Here is an 18,031-nt window from a genome sequence, read left to right on the forward strand (position 1 = left end):
AAGCCCTCTTGCTATGCATTTTAAATTACAATATAATAGTGACCCAGGGAGGCCTAAGGGTACCATTTTGGAATAAATAATTGCTTATGATAAATGTTTAGACATTAAAAAGAAGTTATTGTATAAAGAAGCTGTATTTATCTTAAAATATGGAATACTGACCCTTGCTGGACTTAATACCAATTGTAATTTGAATTTCTTAGTTTAATTAGTTGATTATGGAATTAGTAGCAGGTGCTTTGAGGATTAGTTAAAATGTGTAATTATGTGATGTTTTTACTCCTTGAAGGCTTTTTCAGCCAAAGCGCTAGAGTTATTTTGTGGATTTGTGTTTTATAATGATTTTTTTATTGTTTTTTTCTGGCCTTTGTTGCTTTATCTTTGGATTTTTGCTTTCTGTTGTGGTGCAGTTATTTCCATATGACTGTCTAAGGCTACTTCTGTTATACTCGCCATAACAAAACTATTCCAGGCTTGGTCAAAGCCTACTGTATCAGGACCTTGGCTTCATCTATGGCTTTTTGGAAAGGGATTGATTCTAGAAGTATTCTAAAAGTGGCTACTTGGTCCTCAGTGCATATTTTTATAAAGTGTTATAAAATTGATTCCTTCTCTAGGTCCTCATCAAGCTTTGCTAGGACCATTCTCCAGGGGTTCCCAGACTCTCCTCATTCTACCTTAAATGTATTTAGCTAAGGTAATCTGCCCATGTTGTTAAGCCTATTGCAATGATCAGTATAATGAACATAGTACAGTTGGGTAAGTAAAACGTACCATAACATTGGATGTTTGAATGGTAGAGAGAGAGAGGGAAGGAGCAGTAGCTGCTCCCTCCTTCCAGACCCCCCCTTTTTGGTATGGTTTTATGACAGGGTGTGGACATTTTATTTTTTGTTGTTCCTAGCATTGCCCTTCCAGAGTTCAGCCTCCCTGTCTATGCTGACAGGATAGCTCTGAAGGGCTTAGTGCCTAAACTTTTCTTTTAGTCAGCTCAGCTCAAGTTGCCTGACAGTTTGGGTGCTTGGTAGGTGCCCTGAAGCATGGGAAACTGGCCAGCTGTATATATCCTTGTCAGGTTATAACCCGTATAGCTAAGACTACTGTAGCAGTGATTATTCAAACATCTACTGTTGTGGTAAGTTTTACTTGTATAACCAAACTCTCTTTAGAATGGGAACATAACTTTGCTAGGAACTTCTGTTTGGCATTAAACAAGAAACAAATGCAACAGCTTGCTTTACAAAAGCAGTTTATGCAGGGCAACAATTTCCTTATGCCTTGATACAGATTTGCTCCAGTAACCAAGTAGCCCAAGTCTACTTGCCAGCTTTAAATGGCAGCCAAGAAGATAAAATTTTGATTGAGAGGGTTCCTGCATCACAGTCAAACCAGAAATAAATAGTCTAATTTGATGACTTTAAAAACACAGATGGTGGACTGTAAGTTAAAATAAATACTGTATTCCATACAGTATCACTAATTTTTGCTTAGGGAGTTAAAACCTCTCAACCAGATTTTTACCAACTTAAAACTGGTCATATCCATATCATGGTGCTCGCTCTCCAAGTCAATAGAGTGTTAAATGAAAATGTTCAAGTTGTCTCTTGTGTCCTAGCCAAAAGCAGTTGAAGGATATCCTCCAGGATGTTATTAGAAACATGAAAGTGATGTGTAGAAATATGGGCTCATGGTGAATTATAGAGAGAGGCATAATTCTTGTTATCATCAATGTAAGAGTCACAAGCAAGCCCCAAGGGCATAGAATCAGCAAATGGAAAGATTATGGCAGGAACTTGTCGCTTGGAGGACTAGAAGCAGAAAACTAGCCTATTTAATCATCCATTTCATTATTATTTGCACTTAATGGCCTTTTCCATTTTTAATGAAAATAAATGACATAACTTTTAGTTATGTTTTTACCAATCCAATCATTACCCTAATTTTGTTTTTGATACCACTATAATTGCTTGGCTAATTTCTTGCAACTTTTTATAGAGGGTCTTCATATGGATCTTGCAGAGAGGGAAAGTGTTTCCATATAGTGTTTTATAATAAGTACTATATGTGCTAAATGCTGGTATTGCTTATGACTGTAATCTGCTTGAAACTAGCATTTACTAAATGTTCAATGTGTATTATTATCTTGGAGCTTTTCTCCCCTGGCCTCCACTGAAAATGGACATGTATCCAGTCGGACTATCCCGGTCAACAAATGTAAAATAATTAAATAATAAATAAATATCTACAGCTGATTGTGGAAAAAGTTGATATATATATACATTTTGTATTGAAGTGCGTGGATTTGAACTATAGTAATTTATTTATTTTTTTAATAAAGGTTACAAAACTGAATAAGTAATACATTTGTACTGACTTGGAGAGCAGTGTTTTGAAGAGAGAGACATGTTTTTATGTGTTTTAAATGATAAATCTCAGAGTTGGAGTAATTTTGACTGAGAATGATTTAGCAATGAAAGGAGGTAGAGGGTGTTGCTCCTTTTCTTTTGTTTTCATGTGTTTGCCATTTCAGGAAATGCATGTTTGCTGTATATATGTTTACATCACATGTGTACTTGAGTAAGTAGTTTCATGCAATCGGGCTGTACAGTTCTTTCTTCAGAAGTGTTGGGTTGCATGGTATCCTATTAGTACTTCTTCAGCCATCTTAGGCATGTGCAAGGAACACTTTCATTGCAGCTCTGACATGTAGTCTGAAGCAGAAGTCTACTGGTGGAAAACTACTTAGCATGTGCTGCTGTTTGACAGTTATTTATTTAAAACTATAATCATTCTCAGAGTTGACACACGCGCACTCTAATGTAGCTCCACCCATTCATTTGCTCCTTGATATCTGTTGCTTTGAAGTCCTCACCTGGCTTAGTTTTATTCATAGAATTTTTCTTCTGAAGAAAATGATGCACGTTTATTTCTTCCAAGAAAGTTAATAATCCATACTTAATGTAGCCCATTTAATACCTCCCTAATGCAGTGATATTAATAAATGAGAAAAAAGCATAGTATCAGAAACACGAAATAGATAATTATCCTACCTGTCTACCTCTGTTAACATAAAGGGCCTTATACTAGTTATTAGGTTATTCACTGTTGATCTGGTAAGTGATGGAATGTAAAAGGTGCAGCAAATCATTGGGTGTGCTAGGTGTCTGTCTTTTTAATTTCTCCAAGTCTTTGGGGTTTCTAATACCATGACTGGAATGGACCCCATTCCTAAATCAAAGGATGAGTAAAGTTTATGAAATTAGTATTGTTTCAATCTTTGCTGTCAGCCAGAAGTGCTCTTTGCAGCACCTGCAATGTGCCCAGTAATGACTCCTTCTGCAGTTCGTATGGAGTTACATGTATTTTTAACGTAGCCAAATGATTTTAAATTCTTTTTTATATGACCCGTTGCTCCTGCTACTATTGGCACTGTTTAGGAATCTTTCTGCCACATTGCTCTCATTTCTGCCTGTAGATCCTGATATTTTATGACTTTGTCTCTCTGTATGCAAGAGACTGTAGTCACTAGGTGTGGCAATTTCAATGATCAATGCTACTTTTGTCTTCTTTTCTTGGACTAAAATATCCAGTTTTCTAGCATCTATTTTTTAAACTGTTGGTAATGGGTGATCCCATGTGATATTATAAACTCATGATGTTCTATGATGCTTTGTGGCTCATGTGTCCAGTGTTTTTCAGCCACTTCAATACCATAATGTTTGTGCAATCCCCAGTGCAACAGTCTTGCCACATTATTATGCCTTTCAGTATACAGTCCGTCTGCCATTAGTGTGTCACAACCAGCAACAAGGTGAGTGACTGTTTCCAATTTGGTTTAACAAAACCTACATTTGTCTGTTTCTCCCACATGCTCAATGGATTTTGTAAACCAGCGTGTATGTAGCCAACTATCTTGAGCTGCCAATATTAACCTTTCATTTCTTGGTCTGAATTCGCCTCTCCTTAACCATTCCTGTGTTCATTCCTGATCAACATGAGGTTCTTCCAGAAGTTTTTTATACTTGCAACTATATTTGTTTTTTTCCACATTTCTTGCCTTCTCATCTGGTCCTTCACCTTATATTCTTTCTTTTGTTTTTTGGCACATTCAGTTGCTGCCTGGTTTTTATCCACTTCTGTTTTGATTTTCATTCCTGCTTGACATCGATATACTTCTGCTAAATTAAGCAGAGAAGTCATCTTAGATTTATTCTCCTCATGTTTCAAAACTTCCACTACATTTGGATCTTGTGAGGTCAGTAGATATGTGTAGAGTCCCACGATTACAGGTCTATACATGTAATCATTTTCAAGGAAGACCATCCCTCCTTCAGAACGGGGAATATATAATCTTGGTATACACTGATTTTTATAAATCATTTGGTAAGCATGAAGCATCTTTCTTGTTTTAATATCTAACCCATCCAACACTTTTTGGGGCCAGTCAATCACTCCAAAACTGTAAGTTAGGACAGGAAGAGCAAATTGATTTATAGCTTGGATCTTGTTCCTAGATGTCAGTGCTGTTCTCAGAAGTAATTTAAGTCTTCTAAAGTATTCCTTACTGAGTTTTATTCACATTTGTTCATGTTTTATTGCTGATCCTTCATCAATTCCCAAGTATTTATACACTCCCTCTTGCTCAAGTTCTTTTATAGCACATTCTTGTCCCAAGCTGGATGTTTTCCTGGTGCTGCAGTTTTACTGCTTTAAAGGTTGCTTTTGCACATTTATCAAGACCCAATGACTTTCTAATATCATCTGAAAAAGTTTTCACAACCTGCAGCTGTGCTTTCAGTTCCTCATCTGATGAACTATACAGTTTTAAATCATCGACAAAGAGAAGATGAGACGTCATTAGATTTTGTTTTCTAGGAGCCAGATTATAGCCATGGGTTAAGCTGTTAAGTAAACAGCTTAATAGATTAATGGCAAGGCAGAATAGCAATGGTGACAGAGAGTCACCCTGGAATATCCCCCTTTGAATTCTTATCCCTGGGATAATAATTTGTCCTTTATCATGGCTTAATTGCAAAGTGGTCTGCAATTGTTTCATGGTTACTGTAATGTAGTCAATCAGTGTAGGATGTACCTTATACATTTTTAAGCACTCTTTTTATCCATGAATGTGGGATACTATCAAATGCTTTTTTATAGTCAATCCATGCCATACATAGATTCTTCCCCTTTTTATAGTTCTCCATTATAACTTTATTTAACAACAAATGATCCTTTGTTCCATATGACTTTCTTTTATTGCCCTTTTGTTGTACTGCCATAATTGAGTTTTATTCTAAATGACTATAAACTCTGTTGGTGTCATTTCCGGTATATAGTTTATACGTCGTTGAAAGGCAAGTTATTGGTCTATAATTTTTAGGGTAGCTTGCAGGTTCACTCTTAAGAGCATTGTGTTGCCAGCTGCTAGCCAGTCTGGTGTCTGTTTGGGGTGCGCATATAAATACCTCTTACTCATGGCTAAATCCTTGTGCAAAGATGTTAATACTTTTAACCAAAAGTTAGGTACTACATCTGGGCCTGGGGTTTTCCACTTAGAGGCTTTTCTTAAATTTGTTTCAGTCTCTCTCTGGCTGTTACCATCCCATTTCATATCCTGCACCTTTAAACTTTTTCTTCTCTCTTTTTATTCTATCCATTTAGCATCTTTATGTTCCACAGGATCTTCATAAATACTTCTCCAAAATGGATCTACTTCCTCTTTTTTGTCAGTCTTTAAATTCCTTTTACCTTATTTCCCAGTTCTCTGTAAAACTTTTTGGGTCATCAATAAATTGCTTATTTTGTTCTTTTCCTTTATATTTTTCTGTGTCTCTTCTAAGTTTTTCCACCTGTGTTGAAATTTTTAGTTTATTTGTGATAGTGCATGATAGATCCTGGTCTATTCTAGTACTCTGCATTGCTTTAATCACATTTATCTTTCTTAGTATTTTTACTGATCTATTCTCTTTTCTAAAATCTTCTAAGAGTGGCACTTCTTGTCTTAATTGCTTTATAGTTTTCTGTATTCAATACTTCCATGCTGGTATTCGATTTCTCCCTTTCCTTTCCCTCACTACTCTGTGTTCTTGTGGTAGAATTTTATCAGTTATTAATTTAGCAGCACAGTAATATATCCTGTTTACTTCTGTTATATTACATGGATCTCTATGGACAGTCCTAATTACTGCATTCATTTGTTTTATCAGACTTCTTACTTTTGGGGTTTTATTGACCTTCTGCAGTCTATTTCTGTCATTGATCTTAATATATATATCCATGTCCATTAAATCAAGCAACTCTTCTCGTAGTTCATTTTCTTCCAAACTGAGGTCACATCACTTATTTTCCATTTCCTGCGAACATTCTATAGAAAGTTCTACAGCATCTTCCTGTGGCACATTCTCTTCAATTTCATCCTGTGCCATCCGTTGCTCTGTCATATGGGAACTCACTGGCCTATCACTCCTCAACATTGATTGTATCAGCGTTTCCACAGTTTCCTGTTCCTTTCCTTGCTGTCTAGCTTCATGTGAACATTTTATACTGATTTCCTGTGGAAGGCTCCAAAATATCTTGATATGGCACCTGACCAATTGCTTCCTGTTCCACTGGTTTCCCCTTAATTTGGATATCCATTGCTCTATCCTGTTGTGGCACTTTTTGCATTTGATTTTCTACACTGAATCCATCTCTTTGCAGCTGCTCCATAACCTCAATTTCTGTTTCTTTGACTTCTCCATTCCTAATCTCTTTTTCTGCTTTTCTTGTTAGTCTTCTTATTTTTGTATTCTAAAGTTTTCTATATCCAGATTCCTTTGCCTGTATTTCTCTTCAAATAACTTTGGTGCTGCTCTTTTTGTATTGGTTAGTTTTGCTTTCTCCTTTGCATAAATATTACACCATATTAAATCTCTTTTTCTTTCCCATGTCCATATTTCTTCTTCATATGTCTCCTGATCTTCTTGCTTTTCCTTATTCTGAGGACTCACTCCATCATGCTGTGATGTAGTCTGTGTTAGACCTTCTACATTAAATCCTTCACTTCGCAGGCACTCCATAACTTCAACTTCTATTTCTTTAGCTTCTGATTTACTAATCTTCTTTTCCACATTATAGCTTTGTGATATTAATTTTTTTATCGTGAAATTTTCCATATCTGGATGCTTTTGCCTGTATTTCTCTTTGAATATCTTTGAGAGAGCCATGTTAACCAATATAGAGAAGGCATTCTCTTTTGCATAAATATTGCACCATTTCAAATCTTTCTTTCCCATGTCCATATTTCTTTTTTATATTTTTCAAATATTCTAGGTTTTGTTGTTTACATTTTCGTACTTCTTCAGATGCTTCTTTTTCCAAACAGATCAAAAGTTTCTTGATCTATATACTGTTTTTCAAACATCTGTTGTATTAATGAATGCAAATTTTTATTTGAAACCTGACAGTTTTTCTTGCGGAAGTATTTTTCTTTCCTCTAATTTCTCTTAATCATTTTGTATATCTTGTGTCTGGAAATTCTGGGCTTTTTTACATAATAGTAACAATACATAATTTCTTTCTTGTCCTCAATACTTCACTCTGTCGTCTTTATGGCTCTTCTTTGGCCAATCAATTTTTGTGATTTTTGTGGATTGCTACTTCCTTCTACAACAGGGGTGCCATCCTCTCCCTGGTCCCGGCCAGGCCCCATTGTAGGAACGTTTCCGTATTTTGAGGATTCTACACTGTCATTTTTTCCAATCCTGGCACCAGTGTGCCTACTTGGATTGTGCACTTTTTTATCCTGGGTCTTGTGCACCCAGCTATCTTTTTTTGTTTTTGACTTCTGTCCATGATATATATTATATAAATACAGTCTATATATCAGTGTCGTCTTGGTGAGATTTTGTGAAAAACGGGGTCTACCTTGTGAAGGTACTCACCAAGACTTGAGGATGAATTCAATTTCAGCACTACTACTCTCCTCTGCTTTCTGACTTTTCATCTCTCCATTTGGATTCTTGTGTAACTGCAATAATGTTGCCTTAAATGAGTTATTACAGAATGACACACTGAATGCAGAAAGTTTTCACTTCATAAAAGACAACACATTGTGTTACGAGACATGTAAACAGCCCTCCAATATAACCACTTAACTTACTAAGGGCTGCATATATTCTCAAATTTGTGCACTATTTAATTCATAGAACCATATTAAGTTAATATTATGGGCTATTTTGCAGGTTTCGTGTACTGGTTAAAACTCTGAACACTATATTTATCTAAGAACTGCATTCTGCACATACCTTTCAACTTCTTATCACAAGAATTCCAAACAAAAACAAACATAATGGTGAGACAAAGGTCCAAAATCAGGGATAGATTATAAATGCTGCTCTTGTAAACCTAGAGAGCTGCTCAAACAGTTTTTAAATTAACATGGATTTATGAAGTCTGAAACTAAAATATCTGTCATTTAGTGACTTCCATCTTCAATGGCATGCCAGAAAACCATACATTTTATGAAAAACAGCAAATATAATGAGGCAAAAATCTAGACAGTCTGCAAAATTTTGGACAGTACAGAGGTACGAGTCTGCATATCCATTGTAGGTTAATTACCTAAAACCACACCATCTGTATCTTAAAATGGTTATGGCAGGTGGCTATATTAAGATTGTTACCCATGTTGTATATGCCTGCTGTAACCTCAGTGCTGGTCTATCTGTTCATATATTTAGCAGGTTTTAAGGTACATTATTTATATCTAAAGTTTGTAACCTAAATGGAATATGAATGTTTAATGTGGCATTGCTGCCTCACTGAGCTTGCCTTTCCTGTTTGGTTCCAAGTTAGGGTGCCTCTTCTGTAGACTTTGCTCATTCTGCCTGTTTCCATATTGGTTTCACTGTCTTCAGTTTCATCCCATTTCCCAGAAGACATAACCGTTGAAGAATTACTGATTATCTAAATTGCCTGTAGGTGGTCATCATTGCTGTCATCCCCCTTTTTCCCATTTTTATACAGGGTTGAGGTTTATGCAGCACTGTCTGTAGGCATCTGTGTATATATGTACATGTGTGTTTGTGTGTCACTGTCCTGCAATAGACGGGTGTCCCATCCAGGACTGATTTTATGTACAGAATGCCAAAACAGGCTGCAACTTCCTCATTATTTTAGACAGACAAAGCTGGTATTGGAAATAAATAAAAGTTTTAATACAATATTGATATAATATGTACACATGCACAGTAAAGAGATGCTATAAGGAATAATGTGGCTCGGCATTTTTGAAGACCGCGTTCCTTCTGTGCTGCTGATGGTAGGAGGAATGGTTGAAGTAGTGTCATTACCTACGGTGGGTTAGTTCACTGAGGACCCATCTAATGCTGCTGTGTGTTGCAGGAAGGAATTAACAGCAGAAGCACGGGAGCTGAATGGGGAGCTGTACTGCCTCCCTTGTCATGACAAGATGGGAATTCCAATCTGTGGAGCTTGCCGAAGGCCAATTGAAGGCAGAGTGGTCAATGCACTTGGAAAGCAGTGGCATGTGGAGGTGAGTAAACATGCATATTTTAGTAATGACAATAGAAAGTGTCAGTTTTGATGAAAACATTCACTTGGGGGGGGGGGGGGTTCTGGCTGGAGGCTGCACTTTTTTTTATATACTTTTTGTTCCCTTAAAAGTTTTATGGCCCATCTCCTGCCTGTCAACAAACCATGACAAAGTCTTGCTGTTTGCACTAATAACTGCAGACCCTCCTCTTGCTTTCTCCCCTTACAGACATGTAATGTCTAATTCTCCTAGCTTAACAGATTCCACTTTTGCAAAATGATATTTTATTTTCTGTAAAGGGCAACAACAGTGACAGGGGATGGGCTGCAGTTTAATCTTAGCTTGATGGCTGTCAACAGTCATGGTGGTTCATTGACTATTGTCTGAAGAGAGTGGGACCCATAAGTAATGCACTTTTCCTGACCTTGGAGCAGAGACTTGCCATAATGTGGGTGAATTGTGTGTGCATATTGGCACAAAGATCAATGTTTGACAATTCAGCACCCAACAAGGGATAACCTTACCCTGCACAGAACCTTCTCTTTTCACCTCTTTCACACCAGAGGACCTCTTCTCGGGACATTTTTGGCTTTCTGTCAAAAACTGGCTCTCACCACACAACCTTGGCTATCAATCTTGGGCATTCACAGTACCCCTATGCAGGCAACTTAACCCCATAAATTAAAAAAATATATTGGTTTAACTCAATTTTTCGGCTTTTGGATGTTTAATCAAACCAGTGCAAGTTTGTATGTTATACCACTATACCACTTTTTGTTTGAAGTGATATTTCTTTCATTCCCCCCTCCACACATGGCAGCACTACCACCTCCACTACCACAACCACCACCATTATCTTCAGTTTATAACTTCTGTTTTTCTATTATCAGGAAACCATTTTTTGACAATCAGATGCCATTATTAAATATTCTCACATCACAATAATTTCCATAATCTTCAGTCTAACTACAAAAAGCACATATATCTGTTAGAAAATTATTATCTTCAACATGGTTGGAGACAGTTCTTAAGTTCAACAAAAAGGCAAGTAAACGTAATATTTACAGCACAGGAAAACCAGAATAATACAGAGCCCCCAACACAACACTAATAAAGACTGATAAAAAGAAAAGAAAGACAAAATTTAGTCCACATTGCTTAAGGAATATGTGTCCTCCCCTCATGCTACCTGTTTTCACACTAGAATCCAGTATTAAATTTGGCTACACCTGATACAAAACATTGATCCAAGGTCACCACTCAGAAATAACACAGTCCTTGCTATCATACCAGTTCACAAATGCCTTGGCCTCACTCACCTTTTTTTTAAATCTGGTGATGCCCCAGTTTAGAGTTATAGCTTTTTAAGTTGCCAGCAAAATTGCACACAAGTGCATATAATACCTTTGTCTACTCCCAGAAATGTTCTACCAATCTGCTACCTTCACCTGCTGGCACCTGTAGCAACCTGCAGACATCCCAGACATGTCCTACCAGCTGGGATACTATGTAGAAGAACTTGTGAAAACAGTGCCATTCAAAGCACCTGTAAAGATCAGATCTAGTTACCTATCCTGGGGCTGCTGGTACTAAAGCCTTAGCCTCCTGTGAGATAGGATGCCATAGATTTCCTTCATAGATCTCACAGGCTATCATTTTAGAGTCTGGCATTGTCTAAAATTTGTATTATGAAATAAGTTTGAAATGTCTTTTACATAAAGGACTGTCCTGTCTAGGAGACAGACATAGTCTTCTCACTAGACAGAGCCCATTACCTGCATCTTAATCCTCCTCCTACCTCCTCTATAAAGAATCACAAGGCAGCATGAACTGAAATAAACCTCCTGATGACTTGTGCCTCCTGTTAATTCAATAAAGGCATTGTCTTTTTATTTACCAGCTGTTCTCAGAACAGAAGATCCTTTCAAATACATTCCAAAACCACCATATCTATTTGACCTGCTGGAACTTTTCTCTCTCTCTCCTCCTTTTTTTTTTTTTTTTTTTTATTGACTACAGCAGTGGCAGTGAGCCCATGGACGTACCCATCATCCTCTTGAAAATAGTCAAAACATCTCTCGTGGAGAAGACATGGGTCTTCATCTTGGCTCCATAACTTGGATACAGAATGGTAAATAATTAGTAAGAAATGTCGTCTCAGTCTTGCTTTCAAACTGCATCACAAATCCCATCCCCTCCGTCCAACACTATTCTTGACTGTGCTGCTTGATAATGCCATTCCAGACTAGAAACAAGCAGCCCATCCTGCGGCCTACTAGAATAAAGTCTGTTAGCAGAGACTCTTGACCTTCCCATATCCCGTCCCATAACTAGAGTGGGGTGAAGGGGCAGCTTCCTTGGTCACAAGCTGTCATGCAGTGTGATTGGCAGGTGTCAATGATGTGAGAGTGCAGTACCATCACTGATTTATGAACTCATAAAGGTACTGCAGCTTAGTAAGTGACTGCTGATGCTACATTTGTGGTTATGGCTGAAGCACTGCCATGTGTGAGTGTATAGCAGCAAGCTGCTTGTTCTAGATGTATCAACTTTGAGAGATGACCTTTTCAGCTGATGTGGGTTTTGCATAGAGTGCCAGATGACCTAACCATGGCTCTGTAGGGCCCTGAACCTTAATGCTGGGACTGGATAGAGAACTATCTGGCCCTTCAATGAACATGATAGGGAGAAGGAGCATTCCAATAGCCAGTAGCTGTAAAAGTTCAAGTTACTAAACTGCTTACATTTTCTGCTAATGTCTTGTATTTTGATTCCATTTTAAAGGTATAATACAGACTAGGTGTAGACATTGTTCCTGTCTGATAGCATATAAGATAAGTGCTTGACTGTGCTTTATCTTCATTTATTTTGTATCTGTCTGGCGATCTCAAAACTCCTTTATCATGTCTAAGAAAGAGGTTTAAACTTTTTGGTTTAAACTAGACAGTTTGGTACTCCCAGTCACTGCTCTCCATAGAATGCACAATTCCTGTTTGTGTATTGGAAGTTATAGCTGTATGTGTGATGTTTTTAGTTTTCCCCATGGTTGTGCAACCATGGAATTGGTATATATACATCTGTGGAGGAGTAAGAGCTTTCCACCATGTGGGGAGTTAGTGTGATTTGTCTTATGCAAAAGCACTTAAGTTCACCAGGTTAAATTCCCAATGAGTTAAATTTAAGTTGCACTTTTGCTGAATTGGATCTCAGTGATACTTAGTTGAGCTATTGATGTTATTGCCATTGAAGAATCCACGTTGAGACAGAGAATAATACTGAGAAATGGAGAAAGGCCGTGAGCTGAGACTGAAATTTTCTTTTAAGGAATCTATTGGGGGTTAATATGGGGATAGGACTAAAGTTACATACTTTATGAAAAGTACCACTTTTATGAAGTGGAACACACAACCATCTTTTCACTGCTTCCTACAACCGAGGAACTAACCCTTCAGATATTTCCATATGCAGTGATTGTCAAAAGAATGGGTAAGGAATAGTAGTCTGTTGGCAAAACAATAACCCTCAGCTTTTGCTACAGCCAGTTAACTGGTGCTTCCAGCAAGTTTGTGTGTTTATAGATCCTATTGGGTGGGAGGCTGGCATAATGGTTAAGGTGTTTACCTTACAGACACAAGGTGCAGGGTTTGATTCTCACAGGGACCTAATTGGCTAGGCTTAAAATGGCCCACAAGGGCAGTTAGTCTACTAATCTATGAACCTATAGTTTCAGTTTAAAAGTTAACTGCCACATCCCTAGCCTTTCCAGTAAGAGTGCAATAAATGGGAGCCCTAATTTGATATCACTTACCAGCTGTCATTACATCTTCCCAAAGTGCTAGTTCTGGTAACTGCTTCTTTCATACTGTGCATTGCACTGACCCCATCCCATGCTGAGCACAAGCCCCACTTCTTTGTTCTAGGCTGTGTAGCTATTTGGGCACACCCATTTTTTACATACACACAAACACAGATGCATATGTTCTAATTGACTTACATGTGCAAACATACCCTAGCTAACAAAAGATGACTTGTGGTCTGTCTAGTCTGACAGAGTGTTGTTGTTAACTCTCCTAAGTCTTTGCTTCCCTCCATTTTCCAGCTATCCTATGCCCTTTTAAAAGTGCCATTTATTTTGCACAGTGCTACCCTGTTCAAAAGCATATTACGTTTCTCTGTGAGGTAATACTTTATGTCCAGATTGAACCTATGACCTCTCCTGCACCATGCCTTTCCATTTTTTGTTGTTTTGCAGTTCTTATTTTTTATCCAAATCATATCCCCTGTTTCCTTCTATCCTCAAGGTAGAACTGGCCCCCAGTCTATCCCATGTGTTATACAGCTCCCTTTCAGTGCCTTCCACTATCCTTATGACTTTCCATTGCACCCTCTCTACCATCGTTGCTTTCTTTTCCCTATATAGTTTCCAAAATTAGATATAGTATTCTAACTAAGGCCATACCAATGACATGCAAAGAATGCAAATTGCTTCCTTTTCCATAGATTTGTAGCCCAGTATCTCTGTAGCCTTGGATGCTGCTTTTTTTCCTCTGGTCTAATAGTTTATAGTTGCATTTACAACTGTCTTCAAGGATCTTTTTTGCCCTTTTCTGTGGCTTTAATTTGCACACTCTCCCAATGTTTGCCATCTCAGCGATATGGCTTCCCATGTCCAGTATCTTATGTTTCTCCTCTGCATCTGATTAAGGCGCAGAAACACATCGAGGTCTTTCCCCATTCTCTCTCTCTCTCTGAATTAATATATAAGGAAATGTGAACTATGAAATATCAACTTTCTGAATGTGTGGGAAGGGGTCTTTCATTTGTGTTGAAGTATGTAAGTGAAGTGACGCTTGGCATTTTCATCTGATGTTCATCGTGTTTCATTGCTGCAGTCATTACACTTGGCTCCGAAGTCTACAATAAAGCTAAGTACCCCATTGAGGAAACTTTTTCTTGCCTCAGACCGGTGTCAGTAAAAATTAATAATTGTATTTCTTATGGGAAGACAAATACCTCATAAGGATTTTCATTCTTACTGTATTCCATGCCTAGGCCCAGATCACGACGTCACTAGTTGTCGGTTTTGTGCTAGAATTAATAAACGCACTGTTAAACGTCGGTTTGATTTTGCATGTCATTATTTTGGCCGAAGGTTTAATTATACCATGCTGTCAGAATGACTGATGACTGGAATTCACAAAAAATGCAAAGATAAAGATAAGGACAGGCATTCGATGCCCAAAACTGATGACGAAGCCTCTTCTAGGCCAGTCGCCAGTTCTCAGTGAGGCACTTTTGCAGCCCCTGACACCCGCTACCTCAGAGCCACAGGCCACAACCGACTCCCACGTGGAGTTGCCTAGGCCTCTGATTACTGACATCGGTCTGAGGCAAGCAAAAGTTTCCCCAACGAGGTACTTAGCTTTAATGTAGACTTTGGAGCCATGTGTAATGACTGCAGCAGTGAAGACACTCGAACATCTACATTTATGGTAGGTACAAAACTGTACTTTTCATCTATATGGGCGGCTGCTTGCCATATGATGTATTATATAATGCATCTGTCATATTGTCTCTAGAAAAAACAGTATGAGGCTGCACATTTGTGTTCCCTTTGTGGGTATTATGGGCTGCAGTTGTATATGCATTGGGAAAGTGTGAGATCTAATGTTCTGAGGATACTCTAAAAAATTAAGTACATCTCTCACAAAGTACAGCAAATTCTTAAACTTAGTGTCAGACTTTTCAAGTTTTTGTAGCAGGGATTTCCCATCCGGCATCTCCTAATTTGGGGAGTGCACCCCCATATGCCTGCCACTTATGTATACCAATTTACTGTATGTCAGTATAGAGAAAGTACTTCAGATACTGCAGATCTGGACTTTATATATTCCCCAGTTTAGCAGCTGCAGTCCTGCAAGTCCAAGGATAAGTTACTTATTTCAAAATCTCTACAGCCACCCATGTGGATGTGACCTTGTATACACTGGTATTGTGTAACTATGTTGCATGTAGTGGCATATACATGTTACAGATGTATGTGAGTTCACCTCTAAACCATTGAATTCTCTGTTCATTGTTTTTTGTGTCTGCAGCATTTTGTCTGTGCAAAGTGTGAGAAGCCGTTCCTGGGACACAGGCATTATGAGAAGAAAGGACTAGCATACTGCGAGACTCATTATAATCAGGTGAGAGACTTAGTGTGTTTCTCCTTTTCTTATAGCACAGTGTACACCTTGTAATCTTGAATTTAACTCATGGATCTTGAGCTCTTTTCAGAACAGTGTAATGACTGGACAAGTGTGGCTTTTTCCTGTGTAAGGCTAAGTTTGCATAATTTGAAAATGGCCTTCATTTGTAAGATAAGTGATTCAGATTAATGTGTTAATGAAAGGGATGAGGAGAAGAAATAATTATGAATCTGGAGGTCCTTAACTGAAGAGTATAAGTCACCTGATCCACTGTAGAACTGTAGTGTTTGTCTGGCTAAGGAGATTCAGAATGACAATATAAGTGCTACACCCCAGCTAAGTGAGACTTTTTTTTACACTTTACTTGTTAACTAATACACCGATATACTGCCCAATCTGTCACTAAGAATCTAGTGTTTTGCAAACATTGTTCGTTTTACTACAAAACTCATGCAATGCATTGTCTGTGGATAAAGGGGGATGCTGGTGCATACAAACAGGATTTATAATCTGTGCATCAATTGCAAAACAATGCAACAGCGTAATGTAGTCAAAAATACATTCCAGAGTAGATAAGAGAAAAAAGACAAGATGGGGGGGGGGGGGGGTTGAAAAGGAAAATTATGAAGGAGAAACCAAGGTATGTACAAAAAAGGAGTAGCAGCTAGGATAAGGGATAGAATACTGATTCCCGATGCTACTCTTATAAGACTGTGTATGATCATTTTACATTTTTCTGTTTATGTTTGTTTTTCTTCCTTTTCTGTCCAACAAAGCATTGCTCTTGCCATCCAGACCATCACTGCTACTTAGCTTGCTTGTATGAATTCTTTCTTTTCTTGCGCCCGGTTTCTGAAGCGGGGATAACTTTGTACTTCTTTTTGGAAAGTGATTACAATTTCTGGTCTGAGAAGTATAGCTGGTCAAGAGTATGTCCAGAAAGTGTCTTGTTGTTAAACCATCCTGGGTGTAATAGACTGCAGCACATAGAATGAACTGTTTATGTTTTGAAATTAAGGAAAATAATATTGTAGTGAGACATATATCTAAGCACATGGCTATAGGAAACTTGTTACAGTAAGGTATTTGCTTATGAATTTCACTGTTATTAGTGAGTCCTGAATTGCCACACACATGGCAGCAACTACAGAACTGCACTGGAAACATAATGACAGCTTTAAAAACTATAAAATGCTTTGTGTTTTACACACACACTTATATACACACACACACACACACACACACACACACACACACACACACACACACACACACACACACACACACACACACAAAAACAAAACAAAAAAGTGTCTAAAAGGTTTAAACTTATCGCTTAGTAAGACATGCACTTCAGTTCTAGCTGCCATTTATATAGAAACCCCAGGCTTGTTACAGCTTTTAAATCTGTTAAACACTTTGCATTGTCACAGTTTTTTTAAACTGATAATGCACCAGGATAGCCAAAACTCCGTGTATTGAAAAGAATTATGCTGTAGTTTCTAGTTTTTACTTCTGTTTGTTTATATGTTCATAGGTAACTGCCAGACTAGAATCAGAATCACATTTATTGGCCAAATATGCACGCATACAAGGAATTCGACTCCCATTTTGGTGACTCTCCAAGCATAAGTTACATAATCAACATACACACAACTGTTAATCACACACCTGAGATAAAAAAACAAAGCAAAGAATGTAAATATATGTATGCATACAAAGTGCAAAGTGAAAGCCCAGTGCAAAACAATTGCAAGATCCTTGGAAGCCAGGAGGGTAGAGTGCCCAGCCCGATTAAACTAAATTAACCATTTTTAAGCTTGATGGCTTGTGGAGAAAAAACTATTCTTGTATCGACTTGTTTTAGCATATATTAATCTATAACACTTGGCCGATGGAAGAAGTGCAAAAAGGTTGTGGCCTGGATGTGAGGGGTTAGTGATGATTTCCCTGCCTGTTTCATGACTATGGAGTAGTACAGGTCCTGTAAGGTGAGCAGACTGGATCAAATGATATTTTTGGCAGACCTGACAATTCAGTGTAGCCTGTTTGTCATGTTTAGTCACTGATCCAAACCACACTGTTGTAGATGAGCTGAGAACAGACTCAATAACTGCTTTGTAAAACTGAGTCAACAGCTACTGTCGGAGGATGAACTTCCTCAGCTGTCACAGGAGGTACATTTACTGTTGTGCCTTTTTTATGATAGACCCTATATTGGTCTCCCATTTCAAATCCCAGGAGATTATAGAAGTGAAGGTTTCCACAACTGACACAGCAGTATTAAGTATAAAGAGGGGTGATA

General features: G+C 37.9%; 1 protein-coding gene across 2 annotated transcripts in view; it reads left to right on the plus strand.

Moving 5' to 3' along the window:
* Nucleotides 1–18,031, plus strand: part of LIMS2 (LIM zinc finger domain containing 2) — a 668,134-nt gene that overhangs the window by 530,908 nt on the left and 119,195 nt on the right. For both annotated transcript variants that reach the window (XM_044070568.1, XM_044070570.1), the window contains exons 6-7: nucleotides 9,385–9,535; nucleotides 15,631–15,723. In XM_044070568.1, the coding sequence (XP_043926503.1) occupies nucleotides 9,385–9,535; nucleotides 15,631–15,723 (244 nt within the window). The remainder of the gene's footprint in view (nucleotides 1–9,384; nucleotides 9,536–15,630; nucleotides 15,724–18,031) is intronic.

The sequence above is a fragment of the Protopterus annectens genome, chromosome 4.part1 (genome assembly GCF_019279795.1).
Source record: "Protopterus annectens isolate FY-2018-M chromosome 4.part1, PAN1.0, whole genome shotgun sequence".
In the NCBI taxonomy this organism is placed as follows: domain Eukaryota; kingdom Metazoa; phylum Chordata; order Ceratodontiformes; family Protopteridae; genus Protopterus; species Protopterus annectens.